Source organism: Bombus huntii, chromosome 4 (assembly GCF_024542735.1).
Source record: "Bombus huntii isolate Logan2020A chromosome 4, iyBomHunt1.1, whole genome shotgun sequence".
NCBI classification, from domain to species: domain Eukaryota; kingdom Metazoa; phylum Arthropoda; class Insecta; order Hymenoptera; family Apidae; genus Bombus; species Bombus huntii.
The window spans coordinates 9,120,329-9,134,824 of record NC_066241.1 but is presented as its reverse complement, the minus strand read 5'-3'; the positions used below and the strand labels follow the sequence as shown (position 1 = coordinate 9,134,824).

Sequence of the window (14,496 nt, the reverse complement as noted above, 5' to 3'; positions counted from 1 at the left end):
AAGAAGAAGAAGAATATACGAATGAACTTAAATGAATATGAACTGATGAAAGAAAAAAAGAAGATGAAATGCATATCAGATATAACGTTCAAAATTTGTATTTTCCTCAACTTTTCGCCACATTTTTTCTAAGCAAATAATATTTAACAATATATATCAAATATAAAAAATTAAATACATGCGCGCGCGCGCGCATACCCATACGCTCTCTCTCTCTCTCTCCACACACACATACACACACTATACTTCTAATGTCTTTAATGAAGTACAAAATATATGTAACAGCGTCTTATACTCTGATTACTCCTACGTAATCAATAGAATCAGATGTTCTTTTTGCTTCTAATTTCTTTGTTGTTATAACAAGCGTAGGGAGAACGTTTTGTTTTCAACTACTTTTAATTCACGAAACTTGTCCAAACATAATTGTTCTTCGATCTATATTCTGTGTGTGATTCAATATCTCAGTTTCTTTATCGTTCCGAATACTTTTTCACGCGTACAAATATTATCTTGAAATTCTAACACTGATCAGTCTTATAAAGTCATACACGTGGTTGCTCCTATATATTTTTTCGTTTTCTCTTCCAATACAGTCATTTTAAATTTCATAAACGAAGCTTATTTGATTAAAATAATATAATTCTATAAGATGATAATAATAATAAACCGACAATATCATAATTAGACAAACTGTTTCTCGGAATTATAGATATTACAAATATTGAAGAAGTTGCATGTATGTCCAATCCTCTAAAATATTATTGTACAGATTCCTATTTTATGTCAATTGTGTTTTTTTGTTTTATTACTATCACAACATTGTCACCAATCGATATCTAAGAGTATTAAGATTTTTCATACAAGAAAATCACATTGAGACATTGAAAATGAAAAAATTGAAAAGATGGGTTACATGTATGTGTATGTGTATACAGAAAGATAGATAAATTACATCAATTGATAATTAATTAATAGATAAAAAGGGATACATCATAGAAGAAAATTAGGCCAGGTGAAATTGTACAAATCTATTTGTATCAAATGAAATTACTTTAGATATCCATTGGCATTTTTGAAACTACATATCTATTCTTATTACTACTTCTATAGTTTAATTACTTTTATTTTTGTTACTAATCAAGAAAAGTTGATTTAAATTTTATCGCATTATTACGTGTAAACGCAAACAAACTACTGTTACAAATCTTACATACCAAGTCATTTCTTCGTTAAACGAAGATACAGTTTACATCTCTTATGAGAGAATGTCTCCCTACGCATATCTAGAAATTTGTATTACCAAATATTTTTAAAAATAATTCATAAAACACACTATCTACATTATTATAGAAATTCTAACCTGCAGCATTGATTGATCAGATATGTTTACACTTACATATAAAGAAACAATGATATTTAAAACGAATTACAAATGTCAGGCAATATTCAAAATCTAGAAATCACGTAAAGAAACTTTTCAACCTTAACGATACTACAAATCTTTTTATGCTTTACTATCACAATTGTCAAAACGCATAGATTCTACTTCTTTCTCCCTCGCTCTTCTCTTTACATTATACTTTACTTTTCTGCTATTCATTCCTTATGTTAGCTACCGTTAAATGAAATATATCGCGAAATATAAGCACATCAGAAAAATTGATCTGCTTATTTTGTGTAGAAAGTAAAAAAGGCCACATTGGAGCCTACTTATAATTAGAGGAGCTTCGAATAATCACAATTATCAAGATAATCAAGCAATGACTCCTGGACATAGTGGGATCATTCATTGCTGATACGATCTATATAATTTCTTTTTCTCTAAAGTGAAATCTCTACTGATCATAATAGTACCTCCCCGGGTAAGATTTCTGTAAAGAAAAATAAATGCATTAAAATGAATCCAGATCATCTCCGTTAAGTTTAAAGCGAGCAATACACGACTTACTTCAAAAACTGAGGTAACAGAATATGCCAAGATGTATGATCCTGTTTCAAAGTCAAATAAAGTTCAAATGTTGATACTGTATTAGGATCACATTGTATCTTTGACAATTTCCTGCATACACTATCTGTTTCGAAGCTAATAAACAAGGTGCAACCTCTGTAATAAAAATACCATATCCATAGAAGACATAACATACTTTGAGAAAAAGTAAGAAAACAATTATTAAATAAGAAAATAGCTTACCTAAGACCGCAAGGTTCGTTCTCAGCCATACTAAGTACAGTTTTAGCAATTCTAGGTAAAAGATCAGCAGGTAACAGAACTTCCCCGCATGCTAATTGTACATGTTTTGCTCGCCTAAGTTCAACTTCCAATCGTTTTGCTAGAGCCTGACAAGCTCCGTCAAATTCTTCGGCCACTATTCCGGCTAAACACGAAAAATATACATTCCGTTAATTACGATTATCGCTACTTACTTGAATGAACAATTATGATTATCACTATCATTGTTACGATTCTCACACTTGTTTTACAGCGAGAGACATGTTTTTAGATATGTATCCATCTAGCTGTGATTACTACTTGCGCACGCGTACACCAAACACCACAGACTATGTCTATATCTGCGTAAAGTGTACGTGCCGGCCGGTCCTACCGGCACTAACTTATTTAAGTAGTTATAATTTATTCGAAACTAAATCGTTTTATGTTATACGTCTATGTAATTATTATTATTATATTGCTTACTTATCACTTTCTAGTTAAAGAAATTTCTTCTTTTTCTTCCTTTCAAAAGAGAAAGAAAAAGAACAACAACAAAAATTAATAAAAGGAAAAATTACATTCGATTCTATGCAATCATATGTTCCGTATGACCATGATGTAACCACAGAGATATAATTAATGATTGCATAAAAATTATGGGAAAGAAATTAAACCATAAAGTAATACTCTCCGAGAGTATAAAGTACATGAATAAAATTTAAAAAACCGTAAAATATATAATTTAAAGATGACATTTGCTTATTCGTTTATTCTATGAAAAATCAGCTGATTTGGAAAACCAACTAAACAACTTTATATGTAGCTGATATCATCGATCGATCGTTATCCGTTAAATATATATGCAAGATATGATATAGTTAAAATAGAGAAAAAAAGCTCGGGAAGAAACGTTTAAGTTAACACATAGAAGTGATTAAAAAATATTAAGTAGATTTACCTCTCGTGTTATTAAAATTCACATTTACAGGACATGGTAAAACCTCCATATTTGAGAGATATTGCACAGACACGCACAGAAATACACACAAAGAGTCAGGGAGGCACAGAACACAACTAATAATGTCACAATGACCTTCTTATAATATACAATAGTCGGATTATTTCTTCAGCGCTACGAATATATTCCGAGTTTTGATATTCTATTTTCAATGGTGGCGATTTAACAAGTTTCGCAATGCCGGCAAAATGACTTCTCTCAATTGTTTAAACAGGAGCAGCGACAGCAGTCACAGTCCTTTCTCCTCAACTTTCACTGAAAGCTTCGACACTATACTGACAAAAATAACATATCTCTCTACGTATACTCAGCATCGACACAACTGATTTGCCGACCTGATGACACGGCTTTTGTATAATTCTCCCCTCCCTCTTAATTTTTCCCTCCCACTGTTCTTTAACAGACCGCCTAGCAACACCAACTACGTGACGTTTCGCACTGCATCCACTTCGGCTATTTCCGTTTCTTGCTGTTCGGTTATCTTCGGTTCTTAATACCGCTTTCCTTCGACATCTCTTTCCTTCCGATCAACTAAACGACTTAAACAGCCCATTTCAACTTAATCGCGTAGCCTACTGCTATTTACAACGTTACTATCTTTTTCTTATGTCTTATTTACTTCAATCCATATTCTATTATCAATTTCTCAGAACTGTTATAATTTTATTGCTTATGAACAATCGCTGCTAATTTGTTATTAGTCAATAATAAATTTAATTGATTGTAATTTTCATTTCATGATACATCTTATTCCGTACACAATCACTGATATATTTTTCAATTAATTTAGATTGGTATATATATACACTTGATAAATTCATTTCCAACGCTTTAACACTTCAACAATTAATTGATTATCAGATTGATCAGAATTAATTATCCGAAAAGTATCTGTAATTCATCCTTTTGACCAACTTTTTCGTATTTGCATCTATATGTGTATGTATACGTATAAATGTTCAGTTTTCTTTTTGTTTATTCTATTACTGTTGTTCGATGATTCATCTTATTCTTAAGGTAGGTCACCTGTATCTGTTTGTCCTTTGTACAAATGTTCAGTTTTCTTTTTGTTTATTCTATTACTATTGTTCGATGATTCATCTTTTAGAAGTTTCATCTTATTCCTAAGGTAGGTCACCTGTATCTGTTTTGTCCTTTGTACAAATGTTCAGTTTTCTTTTTATTTATTTTATTCTTATTGTTCGATGATTCATCTTTTAGAAGTTTTATCTTATTCCTAAGGTAGGTCACCTGTATTTGTTTTGTTCTTTTGTACATCTAGTACTTATCTTTTTTATGAATCATTTAATATGCAGAGCAAATGTTTTATTATCTTGCATCATCACATTATTTTACTATCGGTGCATGAAATACAACTAGTGTCAGTATTATCGAAAATAAAAATAAAAATGTATAATAATTCGTTAGGAAACGTAATTCTAGATTTCTTGATATATACATACAGATATTTAAATATGTATGTACATAGGTATCGTGAGTCTAAAATCATACAAAATCGTGTCCATGTACAAAACAAACAGAAAACAAAATTGTACGTTATTGTATCTTTTAATGTTGTCAGTTTTGTACATAATTTCTTTTTATTATTTTTATGTTTTATATTTAATATGTAATCAGAGAAATATATTTTTCCGTTAGTGATTAGGAAAATTTTGCACAAATTATATTGTATTTATAATATGATAAAATGAGTATTAAAATGAGTAGTAAAATTACTATCAAGACTCTCACCGATAAAAATGATAGTGTGAATTGAAACTGTAATGAAAATTTATCTTTTTTTTCATATTGTTCTATTTCATCTTTTCATCATATTATGTTTACACATGTGTACCAAAAACGAGCTGTAAAAAGATTAAAACAAGATACGAGTTATAATTCGTTCATTGATGTTTCTTAGTTCAACAAATAAAGCATAGAATGAAATGCAGATCTGATTATTCATTGCATGAGTAAATCATTAAAATTTTATCGTAATCCTATCATTAATACGACCCTGCGCTTGTTTTTCATCGCGATATTCGATTTTAAAATAATAAAATCTCCAAATTAGCATAATAATAGATTGCAAATATATCTTTTAATCCGTTTACTCCCCGCGAATAATGCATATACAGTATTCGAGTGCAGTATACTTATCCATATTTCAAATACTTTGCTCTTCTTGTGTCTTAGTCTTTATCTAGTCTCCATAAAAATAGAACTGACAACATGAGCAATGCGATTACTTTTCTATCACATATACATATGTATATACGTGTCTTGATTATACTGCATTATATGTAATTATTCATATATTTTATTTACGTATTTAGATAATGTTAAGGTATCTAATTATATATGTTTGTTCATTCGCAATGTCCATCGAAAGCTATTAAGAAGTAGTAAAATTGTTCAAGAAGAAGTAAATGGACAAATTGGCTGCTATTGCTGCTTTAATTAATAAAACTAACTATATTTGTGTTATTCACATGACGAGAAATAGATAATATTTTACTTTGGACGAATAATGATGGAACATAAACCTTCGATTTTTTTTTCTTATGATGTAATGTCAATGAGGATTGCTTTGACTTTGACAATTCTTTACGTCAGCCTCGGATTGAAACAACGAAATTGTTTTCACATATTACATAATTTTGTTACCTTGGCATGTATAAATAATCTTATAATTGGTAAATAAGTCGGTTAATTTTACAACATAATAATTCCATTTTAATCATTGAAAACCATATTTTATTGTTTTTTTAAGTAGTCAACATCTACATATATGTACGTATGTTTGTATATATACATGAATTTTATTCTATATTCCAAAATTATTTAAACATCCTTTAACTGGTTTTATTTTTAATTTAGTTATATAATACCCGTAGCATTGTAAACTTGATTACATGTGTGCATGTACATTTTTTTACATGGGACACAATCACGTACATCGATTATTTGAGCAGTAATTTCTTACTTAAATCGATGCAAATATTTGTTCGTAATTACAAAATCTATTGTTCTTAAATTGCACAAAAAACGTTTCCGAACCAACGAGTTTATTGTAACCATACACATACATATTTTACAACAGATATGCGATTTCTTTAGATTCTGAATTATTTGACTGAAAAGGAGTCTATTATTTAAATTTATTCAAACTACTAGTTTTTCGTAAATTTTTCACGTTGATAAACGAATTAAATATTAGACGTTTTTGTCAAATAAATGATAAAACCCGACATACAAAATGGAACTATATGTTTTAAAAGCAGTAAGAAAAGAAATTATGTGAAATGAAAAGTGTTATTTAATATGTAAAATTTGAAAGGCTTTATTGACAATTTAAATTTTCGACATTTTACCGTCTATTAAAAATTCTATTCTTAAATGTATCAATTGTTTCAAGGCTACTTAAGGTTATAGTAGGTTATAGTGAAAGTTAGCGTTACTAACGCCCCCTATTAGACATTACTTGTTTCAGTAAGTTCTGCAAGTACGTAAAAAAAATGTCGACGACACTGTATGACGTGTAGTTTACAATTGTCAAGTTGTCAGCTGCAAAATGGAATATTTTAAAAGTAGATTAAAGTCTGTCTTAGGTTCTGCATCTGTAGAAAACGAACCATCGAGTATTGAAACGGTATTTCAAATTTTTTAATCGATTTATTTAATATTTTTGTTTTTTTATCTTCCTGACTGCGACACATGGTAGTAGCAATGTTTGTATAAGAAAAGTAAAAATTGAGTCGAAATATTTTGAGATACACTAAAATATTTCTATCTCTGCCTTTTCGCTTTCATACTGTTTTTCTTTTTGCGTCATTCACACCTTTTTCATTGGAGTAATCACACAGGTAGAGCGACTGATAGACAGGTTACAATCGTCGATGTTGTTGGATGACAGGCGAGATGCTTGTCGTGCACTTAAAGCTCTTTCGCGCACTTATCGTATCGAAGTGGGAGCTCAAGGAATGTGTGCATTACGACAAATTTTAGAAATGGACAGGACTGATTGTGAAATCATTAGTTTAGCACTTGATACACTTTGTAATATAACAAATCCTAAAGCATTTGATGAAGAAGGTAAAAATTTCATGTAGTTATATCGATCAATTTTTCTTGCACAAGTTTTACTATTACTTTTATGCAAATATTATTTTCAGTGGATCAGTATTGGCCCAACATCAAAGTGGGAGAAGAATTTACAGAAATATTTATTAAAGACACAGATAGCGTGGGAATAGTTTTAACACTCTTGGAAGAATTTGAATTCAAAGTTAGGTGGCCAGCATTAAAGTTATTGATGAATTTGTCAACTAATAGATTAAAGGATATACAAGAAATAATTTTAGTTAGTCCCATGGGTGTATCTAAACTGATGGATCTCCTTAGTGATAGTAGAGAAGTCATACGTAACGATGTACATTTCTATAAGCTTGCACTGCACATAACTTTTTTATATAATTACAATGTTATTATACTATAGTTGTAAAACATATTTTATAATGTTGTAGGTTTTATTGCTTCTTATTCAATTAACAAAAGCTAATGCAAATATTCAAAAAATTGTTGCTTTTGAAAATGCGTTTGATCGTATTTTCGATGTTATTGCACAAGAGGGCAATGTAGAAGGTGGTATTGTTGTGGAAGATTGTCTACTATTAATGTTAAATCTTCTAAGGGGTAATGTAAGCAACCAAAATTTTTTTAAAGAAGGTAATATATAACTAGATACATATTATGTTAAATATAAATATGATAATGTTAATAGTATAATACTATGTCTTAGGCAGTTATATTCAAAAATTAACACCAATGTTTCAAATATCATCCGAACTTGATGACAATCCTCTAAGCACATGGAGTCCACAGAAGGTATCAAACATTCATTGCATGGTTCAAGTCATTCGTGCATTGGTAACACCAAGCGGATCTGCTCAGGTAAGTGTTCAGGTATACAAATAATGCAATATATAAAAACAATTTTTTTACTTATTTTATATATATATATATATACACACACACATATACATACATGTAAAGGCAGTATCGAATTGTCAACACATTATGAGAGCCTGTGGTCTTCTACAAGCTTTGTGTAACATATTGATGGCTAATGGTGTACCTGCGGATGTACTGACTGAGACTATTAATACAGTGGCTGAAGTTATTAGGGGAAATTCCAGTAACCAAGAATTTTTAGCTGGAGTAATGGCACCTAGCAATCCTCCTAGGTATTTTTATGTATATATTATATATTTTAAATATCATAAATTTACCGTATTAACACATTTCTAACACTCACATAATTCATTTAGACCTGCGATTGTTGTCTTACTTATGTCTATGGTGAATGAAAAGCAACCATTTGCTTTAAGATGTTCCGTTCTCTACTGCTTTCAATGTTTTTTATATAAAAATGAAACGGGACAAACTCAGCTTATTCAAACTTTGTTACCTCAGGGAAATGAAATGCCATCATTGACGACAGGTTTGTGAAAAGCTATTTTCATGTTTATTTTACAAATAGTTTTATATTGCAATATATACTGAACCAGAAAAATTTTACGAACATAATATTGCTAGGACAGTTGTTATGTGGAGGTTTATTTTCCTCTGATTCCTTATCGAATTGGTTTTCTGCCGTGGCATTGTCTTATGCATTGATCGACGACAATACACAGAAGGAACAATTGTTACGTGTATTACTTGCAACAAATATTGGAAAACCACCAGTGACCTTGATGCAACAATGTGTCATGTTACTGCAACAGGGCAATAAAATACAATGCAAATTAGGTCTTCTAATACTACTTTGCAGATGGATTGCACATTGTCTAACTGCTGTTAAATCATTCTTGCTTATTGATTCATCCGTAGCTTATTTAACAGCTCTGTTATCATCACAGGAGAATAACGATGATTTGCAAGAAACATTATTACAAAGTATGTGCGCCATACTTATTGGGTTGTGTGTACATTTTAATGATAATAGTATTTCTAACTACACAAAGGTAACACCAAAGACAAAAGAAATAAGACATTTGTAATGCTAACATTATATCCTATATTTTTGTTCTATCTTTTAGGAAAAATTATGTAATTTAATCGAAAATAGAATAGGATTAGAAAGATTTCAAGATGCTATCGGTGGTCTTGCTAGACACGAGGTATATTCTAGAACTTTAAAACATCCTCAACCCTCGGCGAAGAATCCTTCTGAACTTTTATTAGATCATGAATTTTGTAGACTATCAAAAACGTTGGAGGGTAATTATCATATTTATGATTCATTCTGTTAATATAAGCTATGAAAATTGCAACTATGTGTGTACTTTATAGGTGTGATCATAAAGTCAGTTTTAGACGGAAGTAGCTTGCATCATAAAAATGAGATTACAACACCTACTGTGTCGGACTCTGTTTTAGTAGCTCAATATAAAGAGCTTATTCGAGACCAAGATTTTCAAATACAAAAGCTGAATCAACTTACGGAATCACTCGTAAAAGAAAAAAACGAACTTGAAGTATGGTATACAGTACATTTTCATGGATAATGTTTTGTTTACGAGATGGTATTTGTGAATTTTTAATTGATATTTACTTAATGTAGGCACAAGTACACGATCTTCGATCAACTATTAGTCATTTAAAGGATCAAAATTTAGTTTTACGAGCAGCACAAACTAATTTACAATCGGAAGAAAGTGAATCCAATAGTGTTATAATCAACGAAGGTTGCACAAAAGAGGCAGAAAAATATAAAACTGTGATTGCAGAGTTAGAAATTCGTTTAGTAGAATATGCTTCAATGGTAAAAAAATATGAAACTGACTTCGAACGTAAGTTAAAAGAAAAATCTGAGGAATTAGAAAAAATGAAGAAAGACCAAGAAGATCTTTTAGAACTTTTAGCAGAAGATGAAAGCAAAATTATGCGTTACGAAGAAAAATTGGCTGCATTAGGTGAGAAAGTACGTAATTTTGTTAAAATATTTTCTGTTGGATAAAAGCTCCATAAAAGGTAATAATTTTAATATTTGTTTTTTTCTCTTAGATCGAGACGGATGAAAGTTCTATTGAATTAGACACCGATGATCAAGCAGAATCCAACAATCTCGTCGATCGTATTGAATGATTGATATCGCCTTAAAACTCGAAAACTCTTACAATAGACTAATAGCAGTTCAAAAAGACTCTTATTTCGATGATATTTTTTATTGTTTTTTTCACATTTTCTTCCTATCTGTTTGTTTAAAATAATAATAAATCAATGTATTGTGATAATACGATAAATTATAAATATTAGCAAGAATCTAAATCACTGATAAATATTTGAATTACATTAAAAACACATACGAGAATTCATCGAACATGATAATTTACTTAAATTGATGTTTAATCCTAATTTAATTTATATCTCAACCATCACGTAGTAATAAAAAATATTAAATTTTATCAGCTGCAAATATAAGAAAAAAATAACAATTCTAACATTCCATGTAATCGATATTCAGTCTGTATATTCTGTTAAATTAAATAGTACTTACATATCTTTAAAATAAAATATCATAAAAGTATCATACCTTTAATATATTTTCATATACTATTATATATTGCCATAAAATACATTTTGCTATTTATATTCATAATTTAAATTTCTAATCTATAAGCTATTTTCTCTTTGCTTCATAACTGCTTGGACACATTTTGCCATTGTTTGCGAAGCACGAGATATCACATCAGTCATGAAAAAATGATCTAACGTTTTTTGTTTAACTTCCAATGGATTGGAAGACAAGGAACCTGATATTTCCTAAAAAATTTAGGAAAATTTAGATTATTAAAGTGTGTTCAATTATTATTTAGTTATAACATTCATGTATTTACCTTTGATAATTCTAATGCTTGAGCAAAATAATTAGCCGGTTCTACGTTACCATATCTAACTAAATGCGGCGCTATTTCTTCCAATCTAGATCTTACTTCGGCCAGGTTATCATAAGGCAAACATACCCCGCAAATCTATGAAAATATTATTTTATTAACTACTTTTTTCCTTGCATTTTCTTATATAGGAGCATGTTAACTTTCAATTTCATATATAAAAGAACGATAACTTCAATTAATTACTTCAGAAAGTGCTCGTATGATCTTCCAATCTGGTCGTGCCATACCCGGTGGTGTAATTGCAGCACAGGTTTGTTGTGCACGACCTTCCGTATTCACGTATGTTGCAACTTTTTCTGTGTATGCAGCTCCAGGAAGTATAGCATCTGCGATCGAAGCTCCTTCGTCACCGTGACTACCTAAATCGTCGTTAATTGAAATCGTTATTCATTCAGTTTGACTGTTCAAATTGCTATTATAAAATAATGCTTTCTATGTACCTATGTATATAATAAATGTATTCATAAAATCTTCTTTCTTGATATTTGTATCATCAGCTCCTAATAAAAAGAGAATGTTTGGTTGTTGTTCTTTAACTTCCTCAACAGTTGACGAATAACCCACATCTAAAGCTGCCACTTGTGATGCATTTGTATGAAGAATATTTAATATCTTCCATTCTTCAGGAGCCTATTAAAGAATACTTGTGTATATTATCAAACTATTATTATGTATATGACTATAATAACAAAAGTAATTTTATCAGTTTTCTCTTACTTTTGTTTTTTCTCCTAAAGCTTGAGCCAACAATTGCGTCTCAGATAAAATTTTTGCTCCATCTTTTCTCATCAATTGCTCAACACCCAGGATGATTAAAGGTTTTTTTGCAGACCTCAAAATGTTCCAAAACGAATGAGTACTGTTTCTTAACTGTGTTATAATTTCTGGCGATTGACCTAAATGCTAATATTGAAATAAATTGATTTTTTAAATAATTAATCATTTTTTAACTAATAAGTGCAAACAAAATGTATTAATATATTACCAGAGTATTACAAGATTCTATACATACCTCATGATCATAAGTTAAATCTATATTTGGACCAATTACAGCAATGGTCTGTTCACCATGAATATATCCTTTCCTTAAACGGGTATTCACTAATGGTGCTTCGTACCTCGGATTAGTACCAATCAATAATACAACATCAGCCTCTTCTACTGCAGCAATTGTATTGTTTAGTAGATAACTACTTCTTATATCAATACCTGTGCCTTGTTTTGGAAAACTCTGTTCTGTTGCAAGAGTTTCACTACCAAGTCTATTTACTAAATCTTTCAAGGCCACAAGAGCTTCAGTATCAGCTAATTTTCCAGCAATGGCAGCACATTTATTTGGAGCTGCATTCTGAATAGCTCGAGCAGCTAACAAAGAGTATATTGTCTCAATATAACAAAAAATACTGTCTACTTTAAAGAAAACCAAAATAAAAATAAAAAATTGAAAATATTTTAAGAAATACTTGTAACAAGAGCATCTTCCCATTCAACAGCTTCTAATTTGTCATTAATTTTTACCATAGGAGTTATAAGCCGTTGACGCTTTAATCCATCATAAGAGAATCGTGCTTTATCAGACAACCACTCTTCATTTATTTCCTATATAGTATGTAATCATTAAGATTTATAAATATATTTAATCATTAATTATTGTGTTAATAATACCTCATTCACTCTTGGTAAAATTCTTAAAACTTCACCAGTTCTATGTGATATCACTATATTACTGCCGACAGCATCAAGAATATCGATACTGTCTGTACGACGTGTCTCCCATGGGCGGGCAACAAAAGCGTAAGGTTTACTTGTTAATGCTCCAACAGGGCATAAGTCAATAATGTTTCCAGATAATTCAGACAGAAACATTTTTTCTACATACGTTCCTACCTATTAGGGTATAATTTAAAAATAACAGTTCAAATAGCAGGACTCAAGATAACAGTATACAAACTGTCATTTGAACATACTTGCATATCATTTCCACGGCCCGTAGTTCCTAAATCATCAATACCAGCTACTTCAGATGCAAAACGAATGCATCGTGTGCAATGAATACAACGTGTCATAATTGTTTTTATTAAAGGACCAATATCCTTGTCTTCTACTGCACGTTTGCCGCTATAGTTGATGTCAACAAAACGGCTTCGATCACTGCCAAATGCCATGCTCTGATCTTGTAAATCACATTCACCACCTTGATCACAGATAGGGCAATCTAAAGGATGATTTACTAATAAAAACTCCATGACACCTTCTCGAGCTTTACGAGTTAAATCAGAATTGGTTTTAACTCTCCACCCTTTCATCACAGGCATGGCACAAGCTGCAACAGGCTAAACATTTATATGACACAGGTTACAAATACATAATATTTTAATTGAAATGCACTACGTATTTGTATATGTCTGTGTTCGCATATGCATCTACATATATGTATGTATAGTTTATATTAAAAAGCAACCAATACATACCTTAATCTGTTTTTCAATTTCCACAAGACACATTCTACAATTTCCTGCCACAGCTAAACGTTCATGATAACAAAATCTTGGGATTTCTACTCCTACTTTTGCAGCTGCCTAAACATATAGAATGAAACAAAGATGTTTAAAGTTTAAGCATAATAGTTGTACAAGTAATAATATATAAGAATGATGTACAAATGACACTTCATACTTGCAGAACTGTCGTTCCAGGTGGAACCTGAACTGGCTTATCATCTATAAATACTTCCACTAATTCTTGTTGAAATTTAGATGATGTTGTATGCAGTCCCGCGGTAGAAAGTCTACCATTCTGTATTCCCGCGGTCAATCTTATCACGGGTAATCTTAACATTTTCATTCGATTATTCCGTTACGCGTTGATGTTATACTGTTATGTAAGAAAATGTCACAGTTTCAAACTTTCATCGACGGATATAATAACTTAACTTATTTAATAACCTAATTAACATATACACATAAAATCGTATTTTCTTAGTAATCGAAAAATGGACAAATCAATATATATTATGTATTAAAATAATAAAGAAGTACTCCATTACTATATAACATCAAATAATTTATACTACAATATATTTAATAAAATATTACCAAATTTCCGTCCTTTCCACAAACTCCTCTTACACCCCCTTAACGTTTAAAACAGATGTTTCGGGATAATCTATAAAATCAATCCAAAATAAGATTCGGCGCAAACAATACGTTGCTTTACTATCATATATATTTTCAAGTATTGGCAGACTATGTGACATCGGCTAATTTTTGAACACATCCTTTGCGACATCTATCAGAAAAAAT

General features: G+C 30.4%; 3 protein-coding genes and 1 long non-coding RNA gene across 7 annotated transcripts; 1 reads left to right on the top strand and 3 right to left on the bottom strand.

Annotated features, from left to right (window-relative positions):
- Positions 1–82: 82 nt before the first annotated feature.
- LOC126864857 (protein charybde-like) lies at positions 83–3,584 on the bottom strand. Its single transcript, XM_050616711.1, has 4 exons — positions 3,174–3,584; positions 2,195–2,378; positions 1,952–2,107; positions 83–1,874 (listed from the first exon to the last, which is right to left on the bottom strand). Exons 1-4 carry the CDS (start codon positions 3,220–3,222, stop codon positions 1,790–1,792), a joined length of 474 nt encoding a protein of 157 aa, XP_050472668.1. The 5' UTR covers positions 3,223–3,584; the 3' UTR covers positions 83–1,789.
- A 2,824-nt stretch (positions 3,585–6,408) lies between these two features.
- LOC126864800 (general vesicular transport factor p115) lies at positions 6,409–10,613 on the top strand. 4 transcript variants are annotated; one of them, XM_050616566.1, is made up of 12 exons: positions 6,410–6,885; positions 7,104–7,328; positions 7,409–7,665; positions 7,760–7,961; positions 8,035–8,186; positions 8,289–8,479; positions 8,564–8,736; positions 8,832–9,259; positions 9,335–9,515; positions 9,588–9,772; positions 9,859–10,218; positions 10,302–10,613. In XM_050616566.1, exons 2-12 carry the CDS (start codon positions 7,133–7,135, stop codon positions 10,380–10,382), a joined length of 2,406 nt encoding a protein of 801 aa, XP_050472523.1. In that variant the 5' UTR covers positions 6,410–6,885; positions 7,104–7,132; the 3' UTR covers positions 10,383–10,613. The 4 variants fall into 4 exon arrangements, with proteins under 4 accessions (XP_050472524.1, XP_050472523.1, XP_050472522.1 ...); XM_050616565.1 differs by having other exon boundaries at positions 7,100–7,328; positions 9,859–10,210; XM_050616564.1 differs by having other exon boundaries at positions 7,100–7,328.
- LOC126864868 (uncharacterized) lies at positions 8,218–8,699 on the bottom strand. The gene is made up of 2 exons (XR_007689357.1): positions 8,551–8,699; positions 8,218–8,475 (listed from the first exon to the last, which is right to left on the bottom strand). It is a non-coding gene; the product is annotated as an uncharacterized LOC126864868 (long non-coding RNA).
- Positions 10,614–10,822: 209 nt separating the features above from the next.
- LOC126864807 (NADH-ubiquinone oxidoreductase 75 kDa subunit, mitochondrial) lies at positions 10,823–14,457 on the bottom strand. The gene is made up of 12 exons (XM_050616586.1): positions 14,290–14,457; positions 13,871–14,068; positions 13,666–13,773; positions 13,162–13,527; positions 12,860–13,081; positions 12,658–12,793; positions 12,207–12,559; positions 11,912–12,097; positions 11,635–11,824; positions 11,378–11,553; positions 11,135–11,269; positions 10,823–11,060 (listed from the first exon to the last, which is right to left on the bottom strand). The coding sequence occupies exons 2-12, from the start codon at positions 14,036–14,038 to the stop codon at positions 10,911–10,913; spliced, it is 2,190 nt and encodes a 729-aa protein (XP_050472543.1). The 5' UTR covers positions 14,039–14,068; positions 14,290–14,457; the 3' UTR covers positions 10,823–10,910.
- Positions 14,458–14,496: the final 39 nt, after the last annotated feature.

Bases quoted from the DNA above. Each gene is read 5' to 3' on its own strand.
- LOC126864807 (XM_050616586.1), bottom strand. From the start codon at position 14,038: ATGAAAATGTTAAGATTACCCGTGATAAGATTGACCGCGGGAATACAG. The intron at 13,082-13,161 runs GTATGTTCAAAT...ATACCCTAATAG, and splicing joins GCCGTGGAAATGATATGCAA to GTAGGAACGTATGTAGAAAA. The intron at 11,825-11,911 runs GTAAGAGAAAAC...ATTCTTTAATAG, and splicing joins CTTTAGGAGAAAAAACAAAA to GCTCCTGAAGAATGGAAGAT.
- LOC126864857 (XM_050616711.1), bottom strand. From the start codon at position 3,222: ATGGAGGTTTTACCATGTCCTGTAAATGTGAATTTTAATAACACGAGA. The intron at 2,379-3,173 runs GTAAATCTACTT...TTTCGTGTTTAG, and splicing joins GAATTTTAATAACACGAGAG to CCGGAATAGTGGCCGAAGAA. The intron at 1,875-1,951 runs GTAAGTCGTGTA...TTTTCTTTACAG, and splicing joins CTGTTACCTCAGTTTTTGAA to AAATCTTACCCGGGGAGGTA.
- LOC126864800 (XM_050616564.1), top strand. From the start codon at position 6,808: ATGGAATATTTTAAAAGTAGATTAAAGTCTGTCTTAGGTTCTGCATCT. The intron at 7,962-8,034 runs GTAATATATAAC...ACTATGTCTTAG, and splicing joins CCAAAATTTTTTTAAAGAAG to GCAGTTATATTCAAAAATTA. The intron at 8,737-8,831 runs GTTTGTGAAAAG...TAATATTGCTAG, and splicing joins AATGCCATCATTGACGACAG to GACAGTTGTTATGTGGAGGT.